This window comes from Opisthocomus hoazin, chromosome 8, assembly GCF_030867145.1.
Source record: "Opisthocomus hoazin isolate bOpiHoa1 chromosome 8, bOpiHoa1.hap1, whole genome shotgun sequence".
In the NCBI taxonomy this organism is placed as follows: domain Eukaryota; kingdom Metazoa; phylum Chordata; class Aves; order Opisthocomiformes; family Opisthocomidae; genus Opisthocomus; species Opisthocomus hoazin.
The window spans coordinates 38,169,746-38,194,126 of record NC_134421.1 but is presented as its reverse complement, the minus strand read 5'-3'; the positions used below and the strand labels follow the sequence as shown (position 1 = coordinate 38,194,126).

At 39.3% G+C, this 24,381-nt stretch overlaps 1 protein-coding gene across 1 annotated transcript in view; it reads right to left on the bottom strand.

Moving 5' to 3' along the window:
* Positions 1-203: 203 nt before the first annotated feature.
* Positions 204-24,381, bottom strand: part of LRIG3 (leucine rich repeats and immunoglobulin like domains 3) — a 42,996-nt gene continuing 18,818 nt past the window's right edge. Inside the window, exons 4-19 of the mRNA XM_075428467.1 lie at positions 22,232-22,366; positions 21,458-21,601; positions 19,208-19,351; positions 18,749-18,892; positions 18,187-18,330; positions 16,758-16,838; positions 16,027-16,098; positions 15,586-15,657; positions 12,850-13,013; positions 9,008-9,328; positions 8,192-8,473; positions 7,168-7,620; positions 6,802-6,960; positions 5,550-5,693; positions 5,186-5,461; positions 204-649 (exon numbers count right to left, since the gene is read on the bottom strand). Of these exons, the coding sequence (XP_075284582.1) occupies positions 405-649; positions 5,186-5,461; positions 5,550-5,693; positions 6,802-6,960; positions 7,168-7,620; positions 8,192-8,473; positions 9,008-9,328; positions 12,850-13,013; positions 15,586-15,657; positions 16,027-16,098; positions 16,758-16,838; positions 18,187-18,330; positions 18,749-18,892; positions 19,208-19,351; positions 21,458-21,601; positions 22,232-22,366 (2,980 nt within the window). The 3' untranslated portion in view covers positions 204-404. The remainder of the gene's footprint in view (positions 650-5,185; positions 5,462-5,549; positions 5,694-6,801; positions 6,961-7,167; positions 7,621-8,191; positions 8,474-9,007; positions 9,329-12,849; positions 13,014-15,585; positions 15,658-16,026; positions 16,099-16,757; positions 16,839-18,186; positions 18,331-18,748; positions 18,893-19,207; positions 19,352-21,457; positions 21,602-22,231; positions 22,367-24,381) is intronic.

Genomic DNA, 24,381 nt, shown 5'->3' with positions numbered 1-24,381 from the left:
GCATGGAGTTTCCATTTGTAAAAAGGTACAAGTAACAGTACAAAATTAGAATGATTACTACTCATTTCAATAAAATGAAGTCTGACATAGAAATACATACATTGTATTATTTACACCATTAATTTACAAAAGATATTATTTGCATAAAACAAAGCTATAAAATAATTAGAAATATAGTATTTTTATAAGGAATGTTTTCCCCGTATAAAAAAGTAGAGCATTTTGGTAATTATGCTTTATTTGAATAAAAATGCATTTATTTGTTCTGAATTTATAGCACCACGTGGCTTCTTTCTTTGCTTCTTCCTTTCTTTATTCCCTTTTTAAATAAAATTTCACTCTGAGGTAGTAGTATGTTAAAGTATTTCTTTGGTTCCAGAAATCAATGGCAGGTCCCAAAGGAGCTATGTATCCAAATCACAGGACTGGAAAGTCAAAGTCCTAAAGTTTTCAAAGGACTGTTTGTAAGTAAGAATGCTGTTTTCTCCTCTAGAAATTGTCCTTTCCTTTCCATCTTTGTTTGCCTCCGCATCAAAGTCCAGTGAGGCATGAGGATTATTATGGGAGGTTTTTGGCTGGCAATTTGCTGGCTGTCTACAACTTGAAAGAGAGTCCAGCTGAGGCCTCCATAAAGGCTTTCCAAATGTTCCTGAAAGACAGGTAAATGCGTAAGTACAGAAATACTGATGCTAACAGTTTTGTGTCTCACCAAGGGCTGCATGTTAGAAAGTAAGCTAAGGATCGACACAAGCAAAGTTCACCAAAGTGTGATCTTACTTAATTGTTATTTTACCCCTTAAGAGAAGATATTTGTGTGATCACAAGCATAAAGCAAGATTCTGCCAACTCAGACATTAAAAATGTTTCCAAAGTATACGTACAGCCACACACAACTTCATTACTTTAGTTTTCATGACTACTCCCATGCACATTTTTCTTCAGGGAGGGTGGTGAGGGGATGGCTGGGCACCCAGACCAAACTGCAAACATATCACAAGACACTTTCTAATGCAAAAAGTCAGAACAGTCTCCCTGTTTAGTCCTTCGGGCGGAAAAAAAAAGAAAAACAAAAAACCACCAACGCAAAACCAAACCCAAACACCCAGCATGTATGGAGCTACACAACATCCTCCCACTGCGTAATATGAATGCTAAAACAATCTTTTCTGGCTAGCACCTCCCATTAATAAAGGTCCTGCCAGCCAAATTCTCCATTCACACCTGTTCATCTCTTTGCCCACAACTGGCTAGGACAGACATAGCCCAAAGAGAATTTGGCATTTCAGTTGGATCTTTATTAATAATTAGCTGGATTCACTAGTCAGAAAATAATTAGCATACACGTCACTCTTCACCATCGGGAAGTGTTAGTGTTAACACCTCTGCAAGAAGGGCATCCTCTTTTTTCACTGAAGATACAGCTGTCGCAAGTCACAGCGTCTGTAACTGATACTCAAAAGATTTACTTTCTGAGGACAATGTGCCACAGGCTTATTTTGAACTCAGTTTTTCTTAATAATTTAACACTACAATCATTAATAAATTTTGCACCCAAAAAGTCATATTTCATGTTTTGCCTAGTTGCTAGAAGCAACTTTCTAAGTAAAACTGTAACCTGAGAAGTTACTGAAAATGGATTTGGACATGGTCCATATTTGCATCAATGCTTTGCAGAGCAATTTTGCTCCTAACACAACATGAAAGGATATGCCTCACAACACCAAAGCTACAAATTAATTCTGTCTTGAAAAAAAAAAAATCCAAGCTGTGAACTTTCTGGGTCATGCATCAACAGTGATGTTAATGCCAGCTGTCATCTTCATTGTGATTTTAGAGGCAAAATGGAGGCTGAATTTGAAGATGATGCTGACGAAGCAAATTCATAACTGAAGACACAAAATCTATCAAGACTTCTTCCACAGCCACCACCTCCAAGATCTAACCACAGGCTCTTAGAAGAGTGGTAACGATTATGAAGCATCCAAGTCAATGATGATGCAACTTGGGTTGGGCAGTAGCTCCCAGAATTAACATAACAGTAGCTCTGTGTAGATTTTCAGGGTACAAAGGGGAATATGAGCCCTCAAGATTGCATTAGCTCCTCATTAACAAACACAGAATCATAGAATAGTTTGGGATGCAAGGGACCTCTAAGTCCACCCCCCCTGCAGTGAGCAGGGACATCTTCAACTACATCAGGTTGCTCAGAGCCCCATCCAACCTCACCTTGAATGTCTCCGGGGATGGGGCATCTACCACCTCTGAGCAACTTGTTCCAGTGTTTCATCACCCTCATTTTAAAATATTTCTTCCTTATATCTAGTCTAAATCTACCCTCTTTCAGTTTAAAATCATTGCCCCTGGTCCTGTCGCAGCAGACCTTGACTCAGCCATGCTGATCTCTTGCCTTCCTTGCCTCATTTCTTACACCTTGGGATTGAGAGCTCTTGTGCTCAAAAACCATGGAAAGTGTCCTTAAAGATCCGCCAGCTCTGTTCTGCTTCCTTGTCCCTGAGGGCAGTTTCCCAAGGCATCCTACTGGCTCCTTGAACAGCTGGAATTTTGCTTTCCTAAAATTCAGGGTCCTGACTTTACTCTTTGCCCGACCCTCCTCCCTCAGGACTGTGAACTCCACCAGTGAACCATCACTGCAGCCCAGGCTGCCTCCAGTCTTCACATCACCGAATCGCTCACTTGCATTCATGACCCAACAGGACCCGTATCGCATCCCCTCTGGTAGGGCTGTCTATAACCTGGCTTAAGAAATTATCCTCAGTGCACTCCAGGAGTCTGCTGGATTGCCCACAGCTTGCCGTGCTACTTTTCCAGCAGATGTTGGGGTGGCTGAAGTCCCCCAGCACGACATGAGCCTGCAAGCATGATGCCTCCTGTAGGATGCTGGAGTAAGAAGGCTTTGTCAATAGGCTCCCCTTGACTGGGCGGCTTGTTGTAGACACCAACCGCAAGGTTGCCTTTGTTGCCTCAGTCTCTGATTCTTACCCATAAGCTTTCAACCTGCTTGTGGCTATTCTTCAGGGACAGCTCTTCACACTCTGTCCATTTCTTGATGTAGAGGGCAATGCCTCTGCCCCTCCTCCCTCGGCTCTCTGTTCTGAACAGCCTCTAGCCATCGACAGCCACACTCCAGTCATGCAATTTGTCCCACCAAGTTTCAGTAATAGCAACTAAAATACAGCAGAACTACTTTCTGCAGGAGACATGGTAAAGCCCTGTTTGCACAGTCCCACCACAGCAACAGTGGCAGGCAGCCAGGAGGCCATGTGTAGTCCTAGGGCCTCTGCCAGATGTCATGGTATCTGCAGTGTTCTATAGCCCTAACATCTGGTTTTAAGAGGGGGAAAACTTCAGAGCTTGTACCTCTAGCCCCACTCCCTGAGAACAAAGAGCCCAGTGATGCACATTCCCCCAGGTCCCCTCCCAGAGCCAGCAGACCCAGGCCTTGATCAACCATGTTGACACACCAGCCGGAGACAATCCATGGTACCCAGGCTGCACCTGGCGCTCAGATATTGCACGGATGAAAGCAGTATGTGGGTTTACATGCATTTTAAATGAACCAACCAAACCAACACCCAAAATTCAGGGAGCTTCAAAGGTAAAGCAATGCTTTTCTCCTTCCCCCCATCTCTCCCAGCATTCTGGATTAAAATTGTAAACCCTGAATTAAACTTCACAAACTCTTCTGTCATTCACACCAGAAGAAAAGAAGATAAAGGAGGGGTAGAGAGCGTATTTTTCCACAGTGCCTTACTATGAAGTTCTGGCTCACTGTGTTATATGATATAGAATCATAGAGTCATAGAATGGTTTGGGTTGGAAGGGACCTTAAAGATCATCTAGTTCCAACCCCCCTGCCATGGGCAGGGACACCTTCCACTAGACCTGGTTGCTCAGAGTTCCATCCAACCTGGCCTTGAACACTTCCAGGGAGGGAATCCACAACTTCTCTGTGCAACCTGCTCCAGTGCCTCACAACCCTCACAGTAAAAAAATTCTTCCTTATATCTAATCTAAACCTACCCACTTTCAGCTTGAAGCCATTACTCCTTGTCCTACCACTATATGCCCCTGTAAAAAGTCCCTCTCCAATACATATATCCTTTTGTGCATGTGTATATATACAAATATAATCTCCAACATATATATATATCTCTCTCCTTCTATACTGGAGTTCAAGTCTCCCCACCTGTCCTAAATGCTCCTGAGACCTTGTACACCTTTTTCCTGTCAGGCAAAACTTCTGGTATGCCTGAAGTTTGTTAAGGTGTATTTAAGTAAGTATCCTAACACTTACGGAAATTTGCCAGCTATATTAACATGGAAGATAAGAATCACACCACTGATTAGATTTTTATGTAAGTGGGAGATATTGAGATCTCCTGGTGATCAAAATATGCTCATTACGCAGTTTTACTGTAATCACTTCTCTGTTCCTGAACTTCACACATTCAGGACTTTGTATCCAATGGTCCTTAGAGGTCAGGTTTCCTGAGAAGCAGAAGAGTACTCACAGTTACACCCTGATGTAAACCACCTCACTTGACTACCATCTCTGACCTGAGGACTCCTTCAACGTATGTCACTTCTGCTTCTGACCAAGCCCCAAGTCACTCCCTTTGTAACACAGGACAGGGCCCATCTCCTGGCTAACTCCCGGTAGGATCCAGAGGGCACCCCTAGTTCTGGGGCATCCAACTGTCACATGCACTGCAGTGGACAGAGAGCGAGCCTACATTTACAGCTCAGTTGTGTGAGCCTTAAAAAACAGATACTGCATTATCACAAGTTACTCAGGGAGGAAGAGCAGGGAGGAAAACAAAAAGACAAGAACACATGCAAAACGTCAAGGACAACTCTCGTACTGCCTTTCCTCAGCTACTTCCTGTCTCTCCATTTCCTCCATTCTAGAGTATTTATATTCCACATGCTGTGTTATCCTACTAAATTCATAGACTCCCACAAAAAGAAGGCCCCACAAAATTGCACAAAATTAAAGTTTTTTCACAACGCTAGCTATATGAGCATCTAAACTTTACTACAGAATTACCTCCTGTAGGAGCGGGAAAGAAAAAGCTGAGAAATCAGTTTTGCTTAGTGTTGGAAGTAGGAAACAAGACAGTAAGGATACGAGCAGCTTAAATAAAAAACAATAGCTAGAACATACCCATGAAAGTGCTGTTACTGATAACAGATGAGGGTTCCAAACCTCTGTTCACATCAAATGTGTCTGAATTCAGACTTCTGTTTTTCAGTCCAGTTCCTTCATTTTGAATATAAATGGAATTAACCAATTTGTTACTTGTAGGCTGCATCCCAATAATGCCAACACACTGGTCAAAGGGATCTTCCAGTGGAGGTGAGTATTGATAGCATTCCTTTTTCTTTAAATATCCAGACTCATAAGGGTCTGGGCAGGCTGTTCTTTGGTCAGGGCTGCAACCTAAAGAAAGTGAAAAATTGCTTCTATATAGATTCGTCTTCGCACAAGATCACATTACGACTAAAACACTTCCCCCCCTGCAACTTACTTGCACTGTATGCTTCAAAGGCCTCAGAGCCGTATGTGTTTCCTTTTAAATACAAAGTCCCTGAAGTCCCAGGATAGTGGCATAGGAACGGGTCTGCAATACCCTCCAAGTCTGTTTCACTGCTGTTATCTAGATGGCAAATACCTTAAAAATAAAGTTGACGTGTCAGTGTACAGTCTTTTCTTAAGCTTCAGCTTACAGTTTCTCTAGTAAGTTTTGTTCTTGCAAGAACCCTGTATGTTCAACAAAACTTCATAGTATATTTAGAGCTTGTTTAAGTTTAACCTAACCTTTTGATGAGAATTCTAATTCTAGCAAGTGTTCAATTAATTAGCTTGACAGAGAATGTTTCACACTTCGCTTCATTATACAGTCCCCTGATAACAGAACAAGCCCAATCACAGGGATCAGAACCAGGGACTTCCTTCCTCTAAAGCACTGGAAGCCAGGCTCCTGCTCTGCCACACAGCCAGCTTCTGGAGCACAGAATGCTAATGAGAAAATCCTGGGTGGAAGAGTCCGAGGGAGTCACTGGATGCTCAAACAGCTACGCTGACTTTCAGCTCAGTGGTTGCTGAAAGCTGTGGACGTGGTCTGTGGTTCTTGCTCCACAGAAAGGCTGCTCCTCTCACCACCCCGCAACTGCAGAACTATCTCACCACTGTTCCATTCCCAGCTGCCCCAACTCCTGACTGTATCTCGACCCCAACCCCTTCCCAGCAAGGTGGCTTTTCCTCCCCACCCCAGGTATGTTCTGGCTTCTCAGGGGCCAGATGCATAAGTAATAAGTACTGCAGCTTTTAACTTGCAGTCACCTTAAATCCTTTATTGACTTTGACCCTAATGACTTTTCTAACAGGAAAGTTTGACCAGTTTTATTATACCAAAATTACATTGGTATTACCACTCATCCACACATTCCATTACAAGCATCCTTTTCGAGTTGTAACAGAGGAAGACATGCTGTTGTAATTACTTTTGGACACTTGCTTTGGAAATGGGATCATCAGTTTAAGCTTACCCTTGAGACTAGAAAAAAGCTTTATGATTTAAGCAAAGCCATAACATCTGGATGAACAGTACCAAGTTTCTGCTATTATCTCATCAAAGCAATCCCAAGCAATAAATTTCACACCCTCTCAAACTTCAGTGAAGATGTTTCTTTAGTGTTATTTCTACTAGTTAGAAAGACAATAGCCAAACTGCAGTTGCTCAAGGAACATGGAAAATTTGCCTAACATTTTATACCTACCATTACTATCCCTCTGCTGCAAGAAATACCCTCCCACGGAAGACGTGAGGAACTGATGATTACTTCCATTTTCAGATGAACCATATGCATCTTGCCTTTCAGCCAGTGTCCCCTGGGATGACAGGTAACTTGGAATGTCAGCAGGCAAATTTGTTTCATCTGTGCGAAAGCAAAGCACACACACAAGGCATCAGCATACTTCAGAGTTTCTAGTAGCATTTTTAAACTTGTCAGCAAAGTGCTGAAGGGAACAAGCAATTCACTCTTCTGGCTGAGTCAAAGCACACGTGTTCCTACAATAAAGTCATTGCAAAGCAACCACAAACATTTTTTTTCTTTTCCAAGGCAAACCTTCAGTTTACACACCTGTATTTGTGATGCTGCAATCTTCATTCCTCCTTCTGGTGTGGTAGATGATGACCACCCACACCAAGGAAGTGCCCACCACACAGCAAACCACAGCTATGATCACAATGCCAACTGTGGCCCATCCATCATCATCAAGAGATGGGGCAATGTTTTGTGGAGAATCACAGGTGGGAGTAGGAATTACATTAAGACGGATGTTGCCTCGTTCTGTTCCAAGTGTATTAGACATTTCACAAGTGTATTTCCCAGCATCTTCTACATCTGTATCCACAATAATTAGTAACTGATTGCCTGCAGCAAAGAAATGTCTTTCTGTTACCAGGAGAGGGCTGTCATCCTTAGTCCAGTTCAGTCGGGGTGGAGGGCTACCACCAGCAATACACTGCAAGACTGCAGTTTCACCTTTCGTTACAGTTCGATCCAGCAAAGGCCGCAAAAATGATGGTGTTTCTGAAAAGAAAGCATAAGCCTTATATTCTAAATGACCTTGCACGAATGGGAACATGTCCCTTTCCTTCACAGCTCAAGAGGAAAAGCTAAATTAAATGCATCAGTAAGACCTAATGAAGCTTACTCTCATTCTCAGAAAAAACACATTCAAGGAATTCGAACTTAGAGCCTACAGTTTACTTGTCAATTGATCAGACCTAGACGGTTGATTACCTTAAGCTCAAGATTGCAGAGAACTGGACTAAAAATGGTTCACAAAACGTCATGAAACTAGAAGTTAAGCAAAATCTCCTGTCTCTAAACAAAAATAGCTCCTTCCACCCCCCCGCATACCAGACATTGTGTACACACTAAGACACATAACTAACTTTTATTATTTTGCATCATAATAGTGATTGTGTGCTGTAGTACATATTTCTGATTTAGGTGTCAATACAAATTATTTCATAATATTTTTATTTCTATACAGCACTTGCGTAACAAAGCTATTTTTAATCAGCTGATGATTTTAAAAGTGCTCAGCAACAGTTCTGTTCTTCAATTATGCCATTAAGGATTGCCAATGTCTTACCTAGTACTGTTAATGTTGCATTAGCTGAAATGCTTCCAGCGGTGTTTTGAGCTGTACAGCTATAAACGCCTGTGTCCTCAATGTTTACATCAACAATAAAGAATACATCATCTTCAGGCATGACATGCATGCGCCTCTTGCGCGCTGCAGGAAAATCTGTTCCACCATCTTTCTGCCAAGCAATCTGTGGGACAGGATGCCCAACTGCAGCACATTCCAAACGTGCCATTGCCCCAGCACGAATAGTTAAGTCCATGGGGATCTTTGTAAACGAAGGCAGCACTAAAGAAAAGTTAGTGACACCAAAATTAATAGATGAAACAGTTTTCCTTTTTTTGTACAGCATATTCTTAACACCCTTCTTGGGCCTAAAAAATGCAGGAGAAGCATACAACTTAAACTTATCAGTAGCCAGCAAAGAGAAAGGCAGGGAGCTGTGAAGTACGTGAGACTGCCTACATCAAAATCTCACTTCTGCTAACAGCTTTCTACATGACCTTTCCATAGTACCTTGATACAGAGTATACACTTACCTCCTGTGAAAAGATTGTTTTCCCATCTTGTTATACATATTTTGTCAGATTTACTACGAGTTGGGTCTGCTACTTGTTTTATCCTATACTATGGTTCAGCACAATGGGGCCAGATACAAAAATGACTGGTGATCTTGGAACCAGATACATTTTAGGAAATAATCTCAGCTTATCAAGGCATCTTCCAAGAGACACAGATGATGAGAAAGGAAAAAAACGTGTTTACATATCTTGATTAAAATCATTCTACTTAAAGTCCACAAGCAAAAAGTAACATACTTACTGTTTACTGTTAGTTTGGCTTTGATAGAGTAAGATGAACCAAAATGATTTGAAATAACACACTGGTATTTCCCTTCATTACTGAATTCAACTTTGCGCAGTCGAAGGATGGTAGTGTACTCCATCACTTCACCACCCTGTGCCCGGAGGTGTGCATAATTCTCCATCTCAGCATCTTGCAGTAATTCATTGTCCTTCTTCCACGCAAAAGTCATTGGGGAATCACTGCTGCTGGCTGCCGAACATACAAAACTCAAATTGGAGCCTTTGATCGCTGACTGGGTTTCTGGCTGGACAGTGATCTGTGGTTTAGGAAAATCATCTGCACAGAAGGGAGAAAAAGTAACACAGAGGAAGAGAAAAAAAAAAAATATATATATATATGTGAGGACCAAGGATTCTATAGAAAGATTTTGTAAGCCTTGTTTCACAGGTTTCAGAGAAGAGTCAGATAAGCATTTATAAAGTGGATACACCATGCTTTCATTTTAAATTTTGCTGGCCTTGGGGCATTTAAAAAAGCCATATTTATGAGTTTATTGTGTCAAGTCATCTGTTACTGAAAAGAAAGTATATTTAAAAGCAAACTGTGTGTACAGTTTGGTCAACAGCAGCACTAAAAAGGAGAGAACTATTCCCTGACATCCATAACAACTATTCTGAATGTCAGTCATGAAGCCTACCCTTCATCTTTACAACACCTCAGGCTGCTGTGAGTTTTTCTTTATTGAAAACATAGTTGTTCTGCCATCAGAAACTGCAAGTTAAAGTCCAGGGTTTTCCCCAAACCCACAAAGAACAATCAGGTACCAAAGTCATTGTTCCAGTGATTTGTGGCTGTTTGGTCCACCTTACAGATGCAGCACTGCTGAAAATCCCTTAAGCAGGGCAGCACACAAGAATTTCCAGATATTAGTTTCTGGAAGTCCTTTTACTACTAGAAAGTTACTGTAAAAGTGCCATTCTGTGAGTTTACAGAATTAGTTGCCTTTCAAACTATTTATTCTGTCAATTGCATGTACATTGCCTGTACAAAAGGAGTGGGCAATTAAATGATTGGTCTCCCAAAAGCAACAGCCTTAGCGTATTCCCAGCTTTCAAGATGTCTCCCACCTCCTGACAAAGACACAAGCCCAAACTTCACAGGCATTGCAGGCAGTCCTGCGCTCCAACTACTCCTTACTGCAGACACTGCCTGCACTGCAGAGAGTCAGGGTTTTACTTGCCCCCTTAGCCTCCTTACACCTCATCTGTTTGGGAACAACAGACCAGGGCCAAAGTGTAATTTCCTTGAAGAACCTCCATGCTGCGTGTTACAAAAGAAAATTAGATGTGCAGACAGCCTGAACTTGAGCTGCCTGCAGAACACTTGCAAGACGTAAGCTGCGCTCCAGCGACAGGGCAACATGGATCCCCTGATCTGGGACCCTACACATGGGCCCTAAGAATCTTCAAGGCCCTTTGGGCTTCATGACTTTTGTCCTCTACGACAAACTATATCAACTCAGTTTTCAAATGGTAGTCATACCTGTGCAAAGTCAGTGAAAGTAAGCAAACATTGCAAATACTTAAACTAGCCTTGTGAAAGGACAGGATAACACACTTCATTCTGTTTTAGTTGTATTATCAGTGGAATAATAAAATATTTTAAAATCTTAATTATTTTGCAGGAAGTGGGGATGAAAAGGTCACTCAAATAAGCAGATACTACAGAACACAGAAGAACACTAGGATAAGACTGGCAATGTGTTTTGTCACAACAGAATAATTTCAGAGTGTATTTGAATACATGTATCAGACACACACATATGTATACAAACACGTACACACACAGACGCACACGCTCTCTGAGAAATATTTCTTATTTTATAGAAGCCACTTTATATAGAAGCCACTTTGACTACTATGTAACAGAAAACAAGCTATTCATCCCTTAAACCATACTCTTTTAGCATCACCATGTTAAACTAAAGTAATTCATACAGGCAAAACACTTCTCTATTCTATTTTTCTTCCACAGTTCTCTTTACTACAGAAATGTCTCATATTTGTTTCAGCTTGAAAGACGTGATCTTAGGAAGCACAAATTACACAGACTTTCCGTTTGTTTAGTATCACAGATATGGAAATCTTTGCCTAATGTGCTTTCCTTTAACAAATTTATGATGACTCCCTCCTATCTCCTAGCTGTTCCCAAAAATGTAACTTGGCACAATTTGGAGGTTTTATACACTCATAAATTATACATAACGGATTATTTATTTTAATTTCAGACAGGACTTAACACACTCCTCTTGAAAGTTCTATAAAAGCAAAAATGGCTATTGTAAACTTAAAAGGCGAGGTGTGCACACCCAAATGGCTAGTGATGGCACACTTTAATAAGTGATAAACAGTGAAACACATTGATTGTATTAAAAGTTTCTAGTTGCTTCTGCATGACAATTATTTCACATATTAAATGTAACACCTTACTCTTAGAACATCTCTTTTTGCTAATACATCTCAAAACTTTTGAAATTAATTTGTTAAAAATGGCATTCAGCAGCTAAAAGAAAGATCATGATCCCCCTTAACAAATAAGAGATATGTATTTAAATCCCCCAATTTAATTTCTTGCCACAATGAGTTTCTCATAAATAAGGACGTCTACTTCATATACACTCCATTAGATATCGAGTAATCTGTAATTTCCTGCACTATGTCAACTTCTTTTCAGCAGTGGTTTGATCATGCACCATCTCCTCGTTATTTAACATTATATATTAAATATTTGACTGTCAATAGGAAGGCAGAAAACAACATTTTTGTACACTATTTTATATTCTGTGCCTTTCTCACTGAAAAAGGGGTATGAGTGGCAACAGTAAAAATTAAGCAGTTGTATTTGCTATGAGACAAAAGTTATTGAGAAGACAAATACGGTTACTGTTTTGTCTCCAAAGACTATAAAGTTTGAATTCTCTTTCGTAAGAAAAATACTATGTATACAACAAAAATACATGAAATCCATTTGGCTTTTAATTTCCTGATATTTTCAAAGTTCCCACTTAATGTATCAGAGTACTAAAACACACATCTCTAGTCTGAATGCTTAGCTTCACCTTGCTTTAAATAGAGAACATGACATTCTCACAGGTGATAATGAATGTTACTAAACACACAGAGAAATTTCATTTTTAAGGCAGATGCTATCACCTCAAATTCTCAAGTCCTAAAGTAAAAATACTTCACTAGCATTTACTATCTGGCGTACTGAAACACAATATCAGTAGCATAACTGTGGTAATCAAATGTTTTAAAATACAGTTTACATACAAACAATAACTAATATGGTCCAAATAATTTTTAAAGTAGACAACAAGCACACGTAAAAAACGTCACAGCTGAGGCCAGTATTTTCTCAGCTCTGGAACAACCTCAAGACCGACGAAGCATGAAAATAATTTACAAATAATCAAAACCAAAAATTGCATCCTAAGTTTGCCAAAATACATCTCACTTAAAAATGATAGTTATCTAGATGATATCCTTTTTTTAAATCTAGGGGCACATACATTTACCACCACAAACTACTGAGCTGTCCCCTGCATGCTATGCTTGTACTATGTAAGCAAGCTCTACACAAAATAAAAGCTCAAAAGCTGTCACTCCCCATCTTGTACAAAGCCACAAGCTTCGAGCATCTACATCACAATCTGGGAACAGAGAAGGAAACGTTAACAAGTATTAAATCCTTTCCATTTTATTAGAGAAATTGAAATATATCAAAGAAACCACAGCAAAAATCAACGCGTTCAGCAAAATTTCTTCTATGGAATGAGGAACAGAGGTTATACTCACCACAGACAAACCCATCCAGGCTGACAGCAAAAATACTTCTCCCTTTCAGCAGCTGAGGATGGGCACAACTGGCATTTACAAAGCTCTGGAAGTTGTTTTCTGACATCCACTGTGGTAGCCATTTTAACTGGCAGTCACACAAGAGACTTGACGTGTTTAAGTGCCTAAGAAAAAGCAATTATATTCAAAGCCTGTTTGCTTGGTTTTTCTGTTTCTAATACAGATCTGTATCAGGACGTCAGTAACAAAACTAAATTGTTAGGCTAAATACATGTATCTCAAGAGAAAGGCAGCAATATTATTTAGCTCAGATGTGGTGACACCATTGTCATGACTCGTACACTCTACAAAGCAGACATGTTATCCTGAACTCCCAGCTTCCGCTACGAATATGAGTCCAGGAAGTCAGGCATGTTTGCAGTGTCTTGGGTACAAAACTACAGTCAGCAGTAGGACACACAGAATGGGCATGTAGGAGCAGTCCAGCAGGGATACAGGCTGGAAGCCAACGTCAAAAAAATCTGAGAAAATTTCATTCCGTCATTTCCATTTCAGTCAGAATTTATCTTGGGGAAGATACTTAAACAGGGGAGTGGGGAGCCAAAGAATAGTCAAGTGTTGAAATAGTAAGTGCAGACCTGGTTATCAGCTTACCTAACCTATGTGAATAGCTACATTCACTGGGGGGTGGGGGGGATATCAAAGTGATATTCTGTGAAGCATCTAGAATCAGGAGCTGAAGTAAGAAGAGTTCTCAGTTTTGGCTGAAAACTCAGAATCACCCTTAAATAAAAAAACATTAAAAAACACAGTCAGTAATGCAATTCCTTTCCTCAAATCTTACCTGTTCTTGGAGCAAAAGCAAAAATAATTTATGCATCCAGGGAGAGAAATAGCTTTAAAGATAAATGAAGAGATACCAGATTTTTTTCTTGAAGAAGAGCATATCTGTGCTCTTTTTCACACTAATACTGCATGGATAAAACTTAGGGATGCTGGCTCACCAGTTCACACTGAGATGAAACAAGTCATCTTTCACTGAAGTTCCAGGGGTTATTCTTAGGAGGCAAAGAAACCACAGCATTTTTTGCTACCCTGATGCAGTGGATATCTGTGATATTATTTTCAGATTTACTCCCTAGGTGTCTCAGAATAAAATTACTAGATGGGAATTTATACTAAATAATCTTACTTCTGGGAAAGTAACTTCTACCATCTGTCTGCATCTTCCTCCAACATAATGGATGTCTACCAGGTGTTTCAAGAAAAGTACAGAAAAAAACCCCAACAAATCTTGAACAGCTATTTCACTGAAGTGTTCAGAGTCTGGTATCTTGTAGCATCTTACACCTGCTGGAGCAGCGTTAGCCTGCCATTCCATCTCATTTCATCACTCTTGAACTCATCTACGTCAATCCCTAACTGTCAGCACTGTGCTCCCATTGCTTCTCTTCTGTCAAATCTAGCAACTGCCCTGCAGCTGGCTGCGTGAGTTCAGCAAACTAATAAAGCAATACAACCAGATCCAACTCAAGAAAGAGGAAAGGCAGATAAACCCTGGCTATGGGTAGAAGCATGGCTGCTGCTTTCTAGAGCAGCTGGAGCTACACCAGGATATAGGTAACATCAAACTGAACTTCGAATGAACCAATATTGTCTAGATACAAGAAACATTTTACAGTGTGGACAATCATACACTGGAACAACCTTGCCAGGGACGTGGTGGAGTCCCCAATACTGGAGGTTTTCAGGACACAACTGGACAGATTGCCAGATAATCTCATCTAGGCTCCCTTTTTCGTGAAAGGCTGGACCAGATGATCTTCTGAGGTCCCTTCCAAACTGGGCTGTTCTATAATTCTACAAAATACGCAAGGCTCCTCATTACTTTCTCTATGGCACCCAACACGGCGTAATACCATAAGATGAAGCAGAGAGCCAGCTGCTAGGGTAATACTTGATAAGAGTCTGGAGAACACAAATGAAAAGCTCCAGACAAGCTTCAGGCAGTTTCTGCTCATAATGAAAGCAGCATCATCTTGTTAGTTTTTATTTTGCTGACAGATTACCCACAGAGCAGCTCAGGACAAGAGATCTGACTAGAGAAAGCTGATATGAATAGAAGAGAGACAAGATATATGCAAGAGGAAGAATTAGCTGTGCTCAAGACACAGGGAACAGTGACAGCGTTTTCCAGCACCGATCAACAGAAAAAGAGGGTAAGATGACAAAAAACCCCAAACACTCACTAGAAGAATACATTCTTCCCAGTGACCACTTCATGACTTCTCTGAAGTTCTGCCCCCTTACTACTACAGGACAGAAGGACTCAATTACAAGCACTGACAACCAGGTCCTTACAAAAAAGAATTACAGCACTGCATTCACTGGTCCAGTAAGCTTTAGCTCAGTGATAGCACTGCCGATCTTATAGCACACTACATCAAAGTCTCCGTTATCTAATACCCATTAGAGATCAGCCAATTTAAAATAAAGACTCTAGACATCAAAAGTAGCAGAAAATTAACGTCTCCTGTCGTACACCATCTCACTTAAATACAGTCATCACAAAAAAATAAAAAACCCCAAACATCGACATACCCGTTTTACATTACTTCAGAGAGATTACAGTGGGAGTTTATCACTGCATCAGGCAACATCTTACAAGGCTTTTATTTACATATTTGTGTGGATATATATATTTAATAGAGGTGATGTCTTTGGATAGAAACTTACAATTCTTTGAGTTTCTTCATTTGTGAAAATGCATTTCCTTGAACTGACATAATTGCATTGTTACTTAGATCTCTAGAAAAAAAAAGAAAAATAACATTAGAGCAGGAAAGAGTAGTTTATTAAACTGAAGGTATTTAAGACTGAAGGTATAGTTTACTACCTTAGTGATATACAAAGGATCCCCTAGCTCAAAAACTAGAGAAATAGGATTAAGGAGTTTTAGAGCATTGCTTAATACATAACAGTTTCTGCATTAATTCAAAAATTCATAGTCAGAATAACTACAAAATAAAAGAACCTTCTGAAGATCACAGTAGCAACCAGAGTAAGTGTATTTCGTTCAAAGTCATAAGTAAAGCTTGTTGGTCCTACTTTTATTTCAATTAGTATTGAAATTCATTTTTTCCAATGTTGGGTTAACTGTGAGTTTCTACTACTTACAGGTGTTCAAGTGCATCCAAACCAGAAAATGCTTTCTTTGTAATGGATCTAATCCTGTTTCCTTGGAGTATCCTGAAAAATACAAGTACATTATTCAAAAAAGATGCAATAAAATGGAAGCATTTTTTGAGCGGAACTATTGTATTTTTGACATTTATTTCTAAACTGTGACTAATATTCACCATTCAACCTTCCCCAATGCAGCAAATGTCTCATCTCTGAAAGATACTCATTTATTCCCCTGGAATAAATACCTAGATATCACAACGATTTTAGAAGATGTTTAATGTGTACAGTTCAGTGACATCGATTATTCTAAATGTATTCACATAAGCAGCGTTTTAATTCATAGATGTACATTTGAAAATTTCAATGCAATGAAGCCACCTCCACTGGATGCTGCATCACTTTATCAAAGACTATCCTTGTCACTATGCCTTTGTCATGTACTGCACTTACTACTTCCTATTATGGGAAACCCTCATTCTTTGAGCAATATTTCCATAAGTAGTAGTAATATTTTAAATATTTCAGATTAGTTTGACTTGAAAAATCTGGAATTTCTTTTATAGAAAAGGAACATTTTATAGAGAACAAAATAGTAAGGGAGAAAAAAATAGCATCTCAGCTATGGAAAACACAACATCATTAAGTGGTGGGCTTGTCCCTTGAAACACACATAATCTGTTTATGTAGGAATGATGAGATACAAATATTGTAGCAATACTCACAGCTTCTTAAGTTTATCTAGGCCAGAGAAGGCACCATTCATATCCTCAATAGTCCATGATATTTCATTGTTTTTCAGATCTCTGTTTAAAGTGGGAGGGGAAATGAAACCACAATAGCTATTAAAAAGAGCAAGGTATGTACTTCTTCAAGAGGATGTATTAGTTAGAAGAATTTCTAAAATAGTTTTCTGGTAGGTTGTTTTTTGTTTGGTTTTTTGTTTGTTGGTTTGCTTTTTCAAGAGAAGCTTTTCCTGATTAGCGATTTCATTTCAACTTCTAGTGAGAGACTTTGAAGACTATTAGTACTTTTTCTGTTGAAAGCTAAAAAGATCATTAACCCAACAATTTTAAGAATCATTAGAAAACAAACCCACATTCCGCTACAAGGGTATTCAGATACCAGATGACCACAAGAGGAGCATCATAGGAAGGGATCAACTGCTGCCCCTTTGAAACAAATTACTCATGCCTTTCTAAGTTCATAATATTAACACACAGAGAACACACAGCTTTATTAATAGAAGTGAATCATTTTTACATCTTACAACATTCACAGCACTAGCTTAATTATCTATGAAGCATAAAGAGATTAGATTTGTGAAAAGAATGGCATATCAGCAAAGACTCAACAGCGTAGAGATAGAGGAGAAAACAAAAACCTATGAAGAATAGTCTAACAATTCCTAGACATCTTCTAAGTCTCTGACTTCCTCTCTATGATCTACATCTCTCTGCATACTTAAAAAACATAGGATACACCCCTCTGAATCGCATCTTTGCCAGATGCCCGAAGTGTGAGTGAGCAAACCCCTGAAAGTAAAATGTTAGCACCCTTTTCAAAACCTAGAGGAAAAGGCACCCATTTCATTCATCTGGCTAACAGATGGGTCAATGGTACACAACTGGAAGATTTTAATGAAGTGGAAAATATTTAGATTAGTTCGCTTCTTTCTTCCCCTTCCTTTAAGAAATGCTATTTCAAAAAACACTCAAATGCTTAAAGCAATTGCTCAGTCATGACAAGCATCAGCATTCATAGTAATACACAGTTTTGATTTTTGTCTTTATTTCTACCATAAGGGAAAATGTTGATTCATTCAAGGCACAGCTACGATCCAGATCCCTAAAGCTGTGGGTAGCAGAACTGCTTGCTGCCTTCGAATGGAGACATGCCTTTACCATAATGATGCTACTGAAAGTTCGTATGATAATTACACCATCCACTGTGCACCGCCTTAACGAAAGTGGACGTCCTCCCTCTCCCAACTATTCTGAAGAAAACCCCACCGTAAGAAGAACATATGCTGATCTGGGAAAGTTAACAAAAGGTTCCTGTATACTTCATAAGGGGGGGGGGGGGGGGGAGTCTATAAACATTGAGGGTTTTTCTTAAGTTTTTTGATCTTGAAAATTTAGTTTGTCAACTTACAAAGTCTGTAGGCTGGAAAGTCCCCGGAACGCACAATCGGCAATGTAATTTACTTTGTTGTTTCCAATGTACAGTCCAAGCAGCACACTTAAACCAACGAAGCTTGAATCATCTAACCTTGCTAAGTGATTGAATGTCAAATCTCTGCAAATTCAAGGAAAAAATGTATTGTAATGTTTATGTTGCAGTGCTTATTACTCAGTTCAACCCAGGTGAATTTTAAGGGGGCAGTGTTTTTTCCCTTGCGACTATCACAAAACCTACTACACCACTTTTGACCCCACAGCTTCTGTATCATTTCTGCTAATTCACAAATTACCGCAGAATGAATTTCTTTCATTTGAAAATGACTGTGTTACAGCTTTAGTACAACTGCTACAGTGAAATGAAGCAGTCACGGTTGGCTTCAACTTCTTTCAACAAAATATAACCGTCTCACGTACAAAAAAGTTGTTGTCACCTTGGAAACTTTGTTATGAAAAATTCACAGATCAGCAGTAAGAAGCTCATGCTTTGGCATGTACCCGGCTTTGAAAACTGGAATAGAATAAAAGCTACTCACAGCTCACTGAGCTTTTGGCAAAACTCCCAGGCATCAGGACTGATCCTGCTGATGGCATTTTGGCTGAGATTGAGCTGCTGCAGCATCAGCAAGCCATAAAGCCAGCCTTTGGTTACCTCTGTTAAGTTGTTATGGTCCAGCTGCCTACAAATGCATACAAACAGGTGAAAGACATTAGGTTCAGAAACTCAGTGGCGTGTGTGCTTTGCCACAGGTCCACATCTGACTTCATGATACTGGCTAGACAATTACAGCCTCTATTTACATTTAGAGTTGTATGCATGCATTAAGAATGCGCTGTCCTACACATTCACCCATGACTGCTTGCTGCTTTTCAAACCACTCTAGAACAATTTAACTCAAAAACATCTTTAAATTTTATCAAGCAACTCTATTATTTTGTGCAATTCTACTTGACATGTTATCAACAGAATCTATCAGCAGAAGGTTGATACTTACAAGACTTCCATGTTGGTTAATCCCCAGAAAGCGCCATCCATGAGCCTGGTAACCCCATTTCTCTGCAGTTTTAATGATTTCAAAGCTGGAAGTCCTTGGAAAGTAAGCCCATCTATTTTCTTAATTTTGTTGCGATTCAGCTCCCTGCATCAGTAAAATTTACAGTTACAGCAGAGTCAGTTTACCTGCATTTCTGATACTGAGGACAAGTACTTGGTAGTTCCTTCATTTTCAGATTTAAAGAATCATGTCATGGTTAGTCCTATACACAAATTCAAAAGTGCAAGCAAGTTCCTGGTGTTTTTCCAGCAGTAGGGCTGTACAGATTAGTTTGTAATTGCAATCAATAATCAGTCAGAAAGAAAAAGTTAAAATTTGTAGCTGTGATAACTAGGCAAAACTAAATATCCTGGCTGATCCCCCTCTCTTTCTTAATCTGAAGTCAAACATTTACTATACGTTCCTCCGCCATTCTCCACAACTAGTTACAAACAGGCCCTTCCTTCTTTCTCACGTGGTCTTGCAGGCACCCTTCTGCCACTGTACACATCCCTTGTAAGACAGAAGCTGGGACCCATGTGTATCCTGGAAGGGAATTATAAGGCATAACTATCTGCAGGGCAAGCGGTAGTGACAGTATTACTGCGTATTTTCTGTTTTCTTGCTCTCCACAATACTTTCTTGGTTTCTGTCCTTTTTAACTCAGAATCCTGGGCCAACCCTAAGCAGCTTTCTGACTTTCTGAGCTATGTGAAAAGGGAAGTCTAGCCTCACATACGCACAAAGAACAATGTTAACTGTTTTTATAACAGTGAATTCAAAACTAGCTGTCATTTGCTAAATTAACTGTTACATTTGTTACAAACAATTGATATATAATATAAAGAGACAGGATTAGACAACACTAACAAAAGGCCCTCATACAATGAGTCCTCTCCTGCCCCTTCAAGAAGATCTTAGTAAGATCTACCAGCCTGCATCCTACCAAACCAAGAAGAATCCTCTCCTTCCAAAACTTACTTCCCCATGGGAAGTAAAGGCCTAACTAAGTCTTTCTGCACAGATACACCCCAATTATTTTTTAGAGTCTCAGTCTTGAAAGAATTCAGCTTTACTCTCTGGTAGCCTGATATGAATCCTACCTGATAACAGATACCCAACAGAGAACACTACTTCTCCTCCTGTGTTTAAATGTGTATAAGCAGTGAAGAACATTCAGTAAGAAAAGCCCTCTGTTCTTTCCCACTCCTCCTCTGAACAATTCTTCCAGGTGATAACAGATTTTTGACCTTCACTGCAGACTAGCTACCTAGTTGTCAGTCTATCGATTAAATTGTGAACGAGTAAAACTTTTTTAGGCAAGAATATCGCCAACTGCCAAAATTTTAGTCAAATCTGAAGATCAGAAAGTCTAAGATCGTTAACAAATCCTGAGCTTTGCAGGACTGTTCTCACACTCTTCTAACTGAGGCTTGAGTCAAACTCTTCCTGCATTTGCGTAAAGAAAAGACACAGTCACTGTTTCCAGATGTGTCAGTCAAGCATTCTAACACTTCGTTGTTCTTATGATCTTTCACTTTCAAGGTTTACCTAAGAGAGTTCATAGTTTTTAACTGCTGACTATCCAATACAGGAAATAATTATTCAGGATTTGACAAAGTGAAGTCCTAGCTCATCCTCTCGCCAACTTCCTGCACCCTTTCACTTTTCTACAAAAAAAAAAAAAAAAAAAAGAAGGGGGGGAATATATTTCCCCATCCTCTTCCATAATAAATAACTTTATTATTTATTAATATATTCACAGACAATACTGTATCAGTGAAGGTGATGAAGGTCTATTTACTCAAGCATATTACTTATTGTCATACCTCTGGAAGCGAATTAATTCCCTTCATTTCACCATGACAGCACAAAATAAGTAAGACAGTGCTACAGCGAACTACATTAAGTTTACTTCACATGTATTTTTTCAATGCCTTCTTACAGGAATACTGCTACTACTGCCTCTCCAGCCTTTTCTTTTTTTCCTTTTAATAGATAAACACGATTTTAAACACAAAGACTGTTCACATCTCACCAATATATAAGAATAGTTTTGTTCAGTAGAAAGCTGGAGTTAGTAAGGGTTGTAGTAATATGTTTTCTGTGTCTGTCTCACTCTGCCTCTGGTTAAATTAAGGGTTAAAGTTCAAGCACTGCCAGTGCTTTGGAAAACCTGAAAACAATTAGTCAATTGTAGGTTGCACTTACAGGTGCTGCAGATGGGAGAGTTTAAACATCTTTTGAGGGATTGCTGAAATTTTGTTCCTGTTCAGTTTCAATACTTGAAGTGTGGTAGACAAATTGTCAAAGGTACCAGGCTCCATGGAGGTTATTCGGTTACTGTTAACGTACCTGTTGAAACAATGTCTAGAAGGTTAAATTTACAGTTATTTAATAAATTCTTAATACCAAGTAGTGAAGCACAAAGCTCTTGCACTGCCTACTCCTTGATAAATGGAATTTCAGTTATCATATTAATTAGAGCTTTTGACAGCTCAGTCTATGGTCAAGCAGTATTTTACCAGCAACATTTTGCTCTACTCTGCAGGAGTGTATTATTGGCAAAACATAGCATGTTGCAACCCCATTACTTTATTCTCACTCAGTACAGCTCTGGCATTACAGCGTTACTGAATAAGGATTAAGGTAGATTCAAAAAAGTCCACCTAACCCCATGTAACTCAAGACTAGCCCAACCATGGGTAACTTAAGTTCATTTTGTTAGACAATTATTTCTCTCAAGAGACACATCTATTTGTTTCATCTCAAGATAAAAACCTTCACTGTTCAGGAACTAAAATATCTCATCTGAACAACTCATGTATTCAAAATAGCAGCTTATGTTAAACTCAACAGGTGAAAGCAGGAATACTTAAAGAGTGTCTAATTGAAAGAAGATTTAGTACCTTAACAAACAGCTGTCTATCTAAGTTTTCCAACAAGTTTTTTGAAAGAAAAAAAGTAATACAAAGTTTTACTTACAGATACTTGAGCTGTAACGATGGAAATGATGATATTTTTAGCTCTGATATGTTGTTGTTGCTCAAGTCCAAAGTTTCTAGACTCTGAAATGGCTTCAGATGTTCAGACAAGATGTTGGCAATCTTGTTACTGGCCCTGAAATTTAAGGACAGTAGTCAAAAGACTCTTTTCCAGAGTAAACACTTGTTAACTACACATGACTGATGAAAATTAGTTCTTAATTCCCCCAACTGAAAGTAATTTCTAGTTAAAGAAAACCAATAAAGTATGTTCTCCAGATATAACATTCATTTCTACCCATCCCACATCACAAATTGCAATGCTCCAAATAAATGTGTTCATCAAAATTTCTTAAAACATGTTCCCAGAAAATAAGATGAAAAGAATTGTATTATCATCAAATTACTATAATTCACGGATCTTAAAACAAGATGTAACTCTATGATCATCTATTTCTGAAGAGCAGAAATATCTCGTATTTGCATTGAACAGAATGTCACACTATCATAATGAAATTAGAGTTGTTTTCTGTTTTAACCAAATTAACATCACAGTAGCTACACACTGTGTTTCGTTTTTTTCAAAACTCCTACAGCATGAAAATCAGACTGGATTTCCAGAAAGACAGAGCCAGATTAGGAGAGATGGATGACAGTGCACTCCCTCAGAAAGACATTCTCTGATTTTGCAGTTAGACTTAGTATTTCATCCTATAGATTTTTCTAGTGAGTTAGCAGAGAATAAAATTTCTGCTTATTACACCTCATTGCAGAGGTTCTGGACTTCATGTCTGGTCAAACTTCAGCTAAGCATCACACCCAATTCCATAACAAAAACTGTGCAACTGTTTAGAGACATGGGTATTCTAATCTACTGTAAGGAACACCCTCCTTTCACTTCCAGTGAAATGTATTTTTTCCAGCTATCATATTTCATGTTCATACCCAGCAACCTACCAGTTTTTCCATCCCAACTGCGTAATGTACAGAATCACACACGCACATCAGCAACATTAATAGTGTTATTTGTTTGGGGCTAACGGCACATAGGGGAAAACAGATCACGACCAATTAAATGAACGTAACCCAAAAGGATCCTTGTTACCTTGGGAAGTTCAAGCCAGTTCTGGCTGTGGTACATTCTGTACCCAGTATGATGAATGATCAAAATTTAGGAGCTCTCCCTAGCTCCTAGAGATTGCAGGCAAAGGCAACTTCAGTTAAATTATCAACAAGACTGTTGATTCTGGAAGGTGTTTGCCTTTATTGGAAATACTTGCTTTGGATCAAACAGCAAGCCACACATTTAGGATAGCATGGACAACCCTCACATATTCAAGAGGTGTGGGGGGATTACTGCTCAAGACAAAAAAGTCTTGACTCCAAAACCGAACCAGAAGTTAGATTAATGGGCCTTCTGACCACATGTGGGAATGGGTAAGTGATCTTGCAGCCCCTCCAACACTGTGCTTGTATCGTGTTTCATTCCTCGGGCAGTCTGGTAGAGCTACACTGCATTTTTTTAACTCTTAGCTGAAAGTATTTATAATAAATGGAAACAAATTACTTTAATAAAAAACAACAACAAACACCACCACCATGTGTCAGTCCCACTGGCCAAATAAGACTGTGAGTTAGATAACAGGTCATAGAGCCTTGCCTTTATGCATTAGTTTGTTTATAAGGTAATTACTAACAAGGTATTAAAACTGCCAATTACTTGAGTGATGAATAAAACTTTCCTTGCAGTAAAAGTGTGCTCCAGGAGAAGCCAGCAATTTCCTGAACTGCACGCCTCCTAAATTGCAGTGTGAAAGCGTTCAGTTATGGAGACCGCTTGCACAGTGCTGTCTTTGTGTCAGCACTGCTCCATAAAACAGAAATTCCTCACAACTGGCAGGATAATAGCCCCTGTATTACAAAGTTTAGTTGGACCTAATGGAACCAAGTAAAACTCTTATACAGCCTTCACATTAGCACTTAAACTAACTGGCAAATTACCTGACACAGACAAGGTTACAACAAAAGCAAGCAAAGAAAAAAAAACCCAGCTTGTTTGTTTCAGGGAATGTTTTTCTTTTTTGGTGATGGTAAGCTCATATTGTGGGGAGAAAGCAACTTCTTTTGTTTACCAAAACAGAGCTACACATA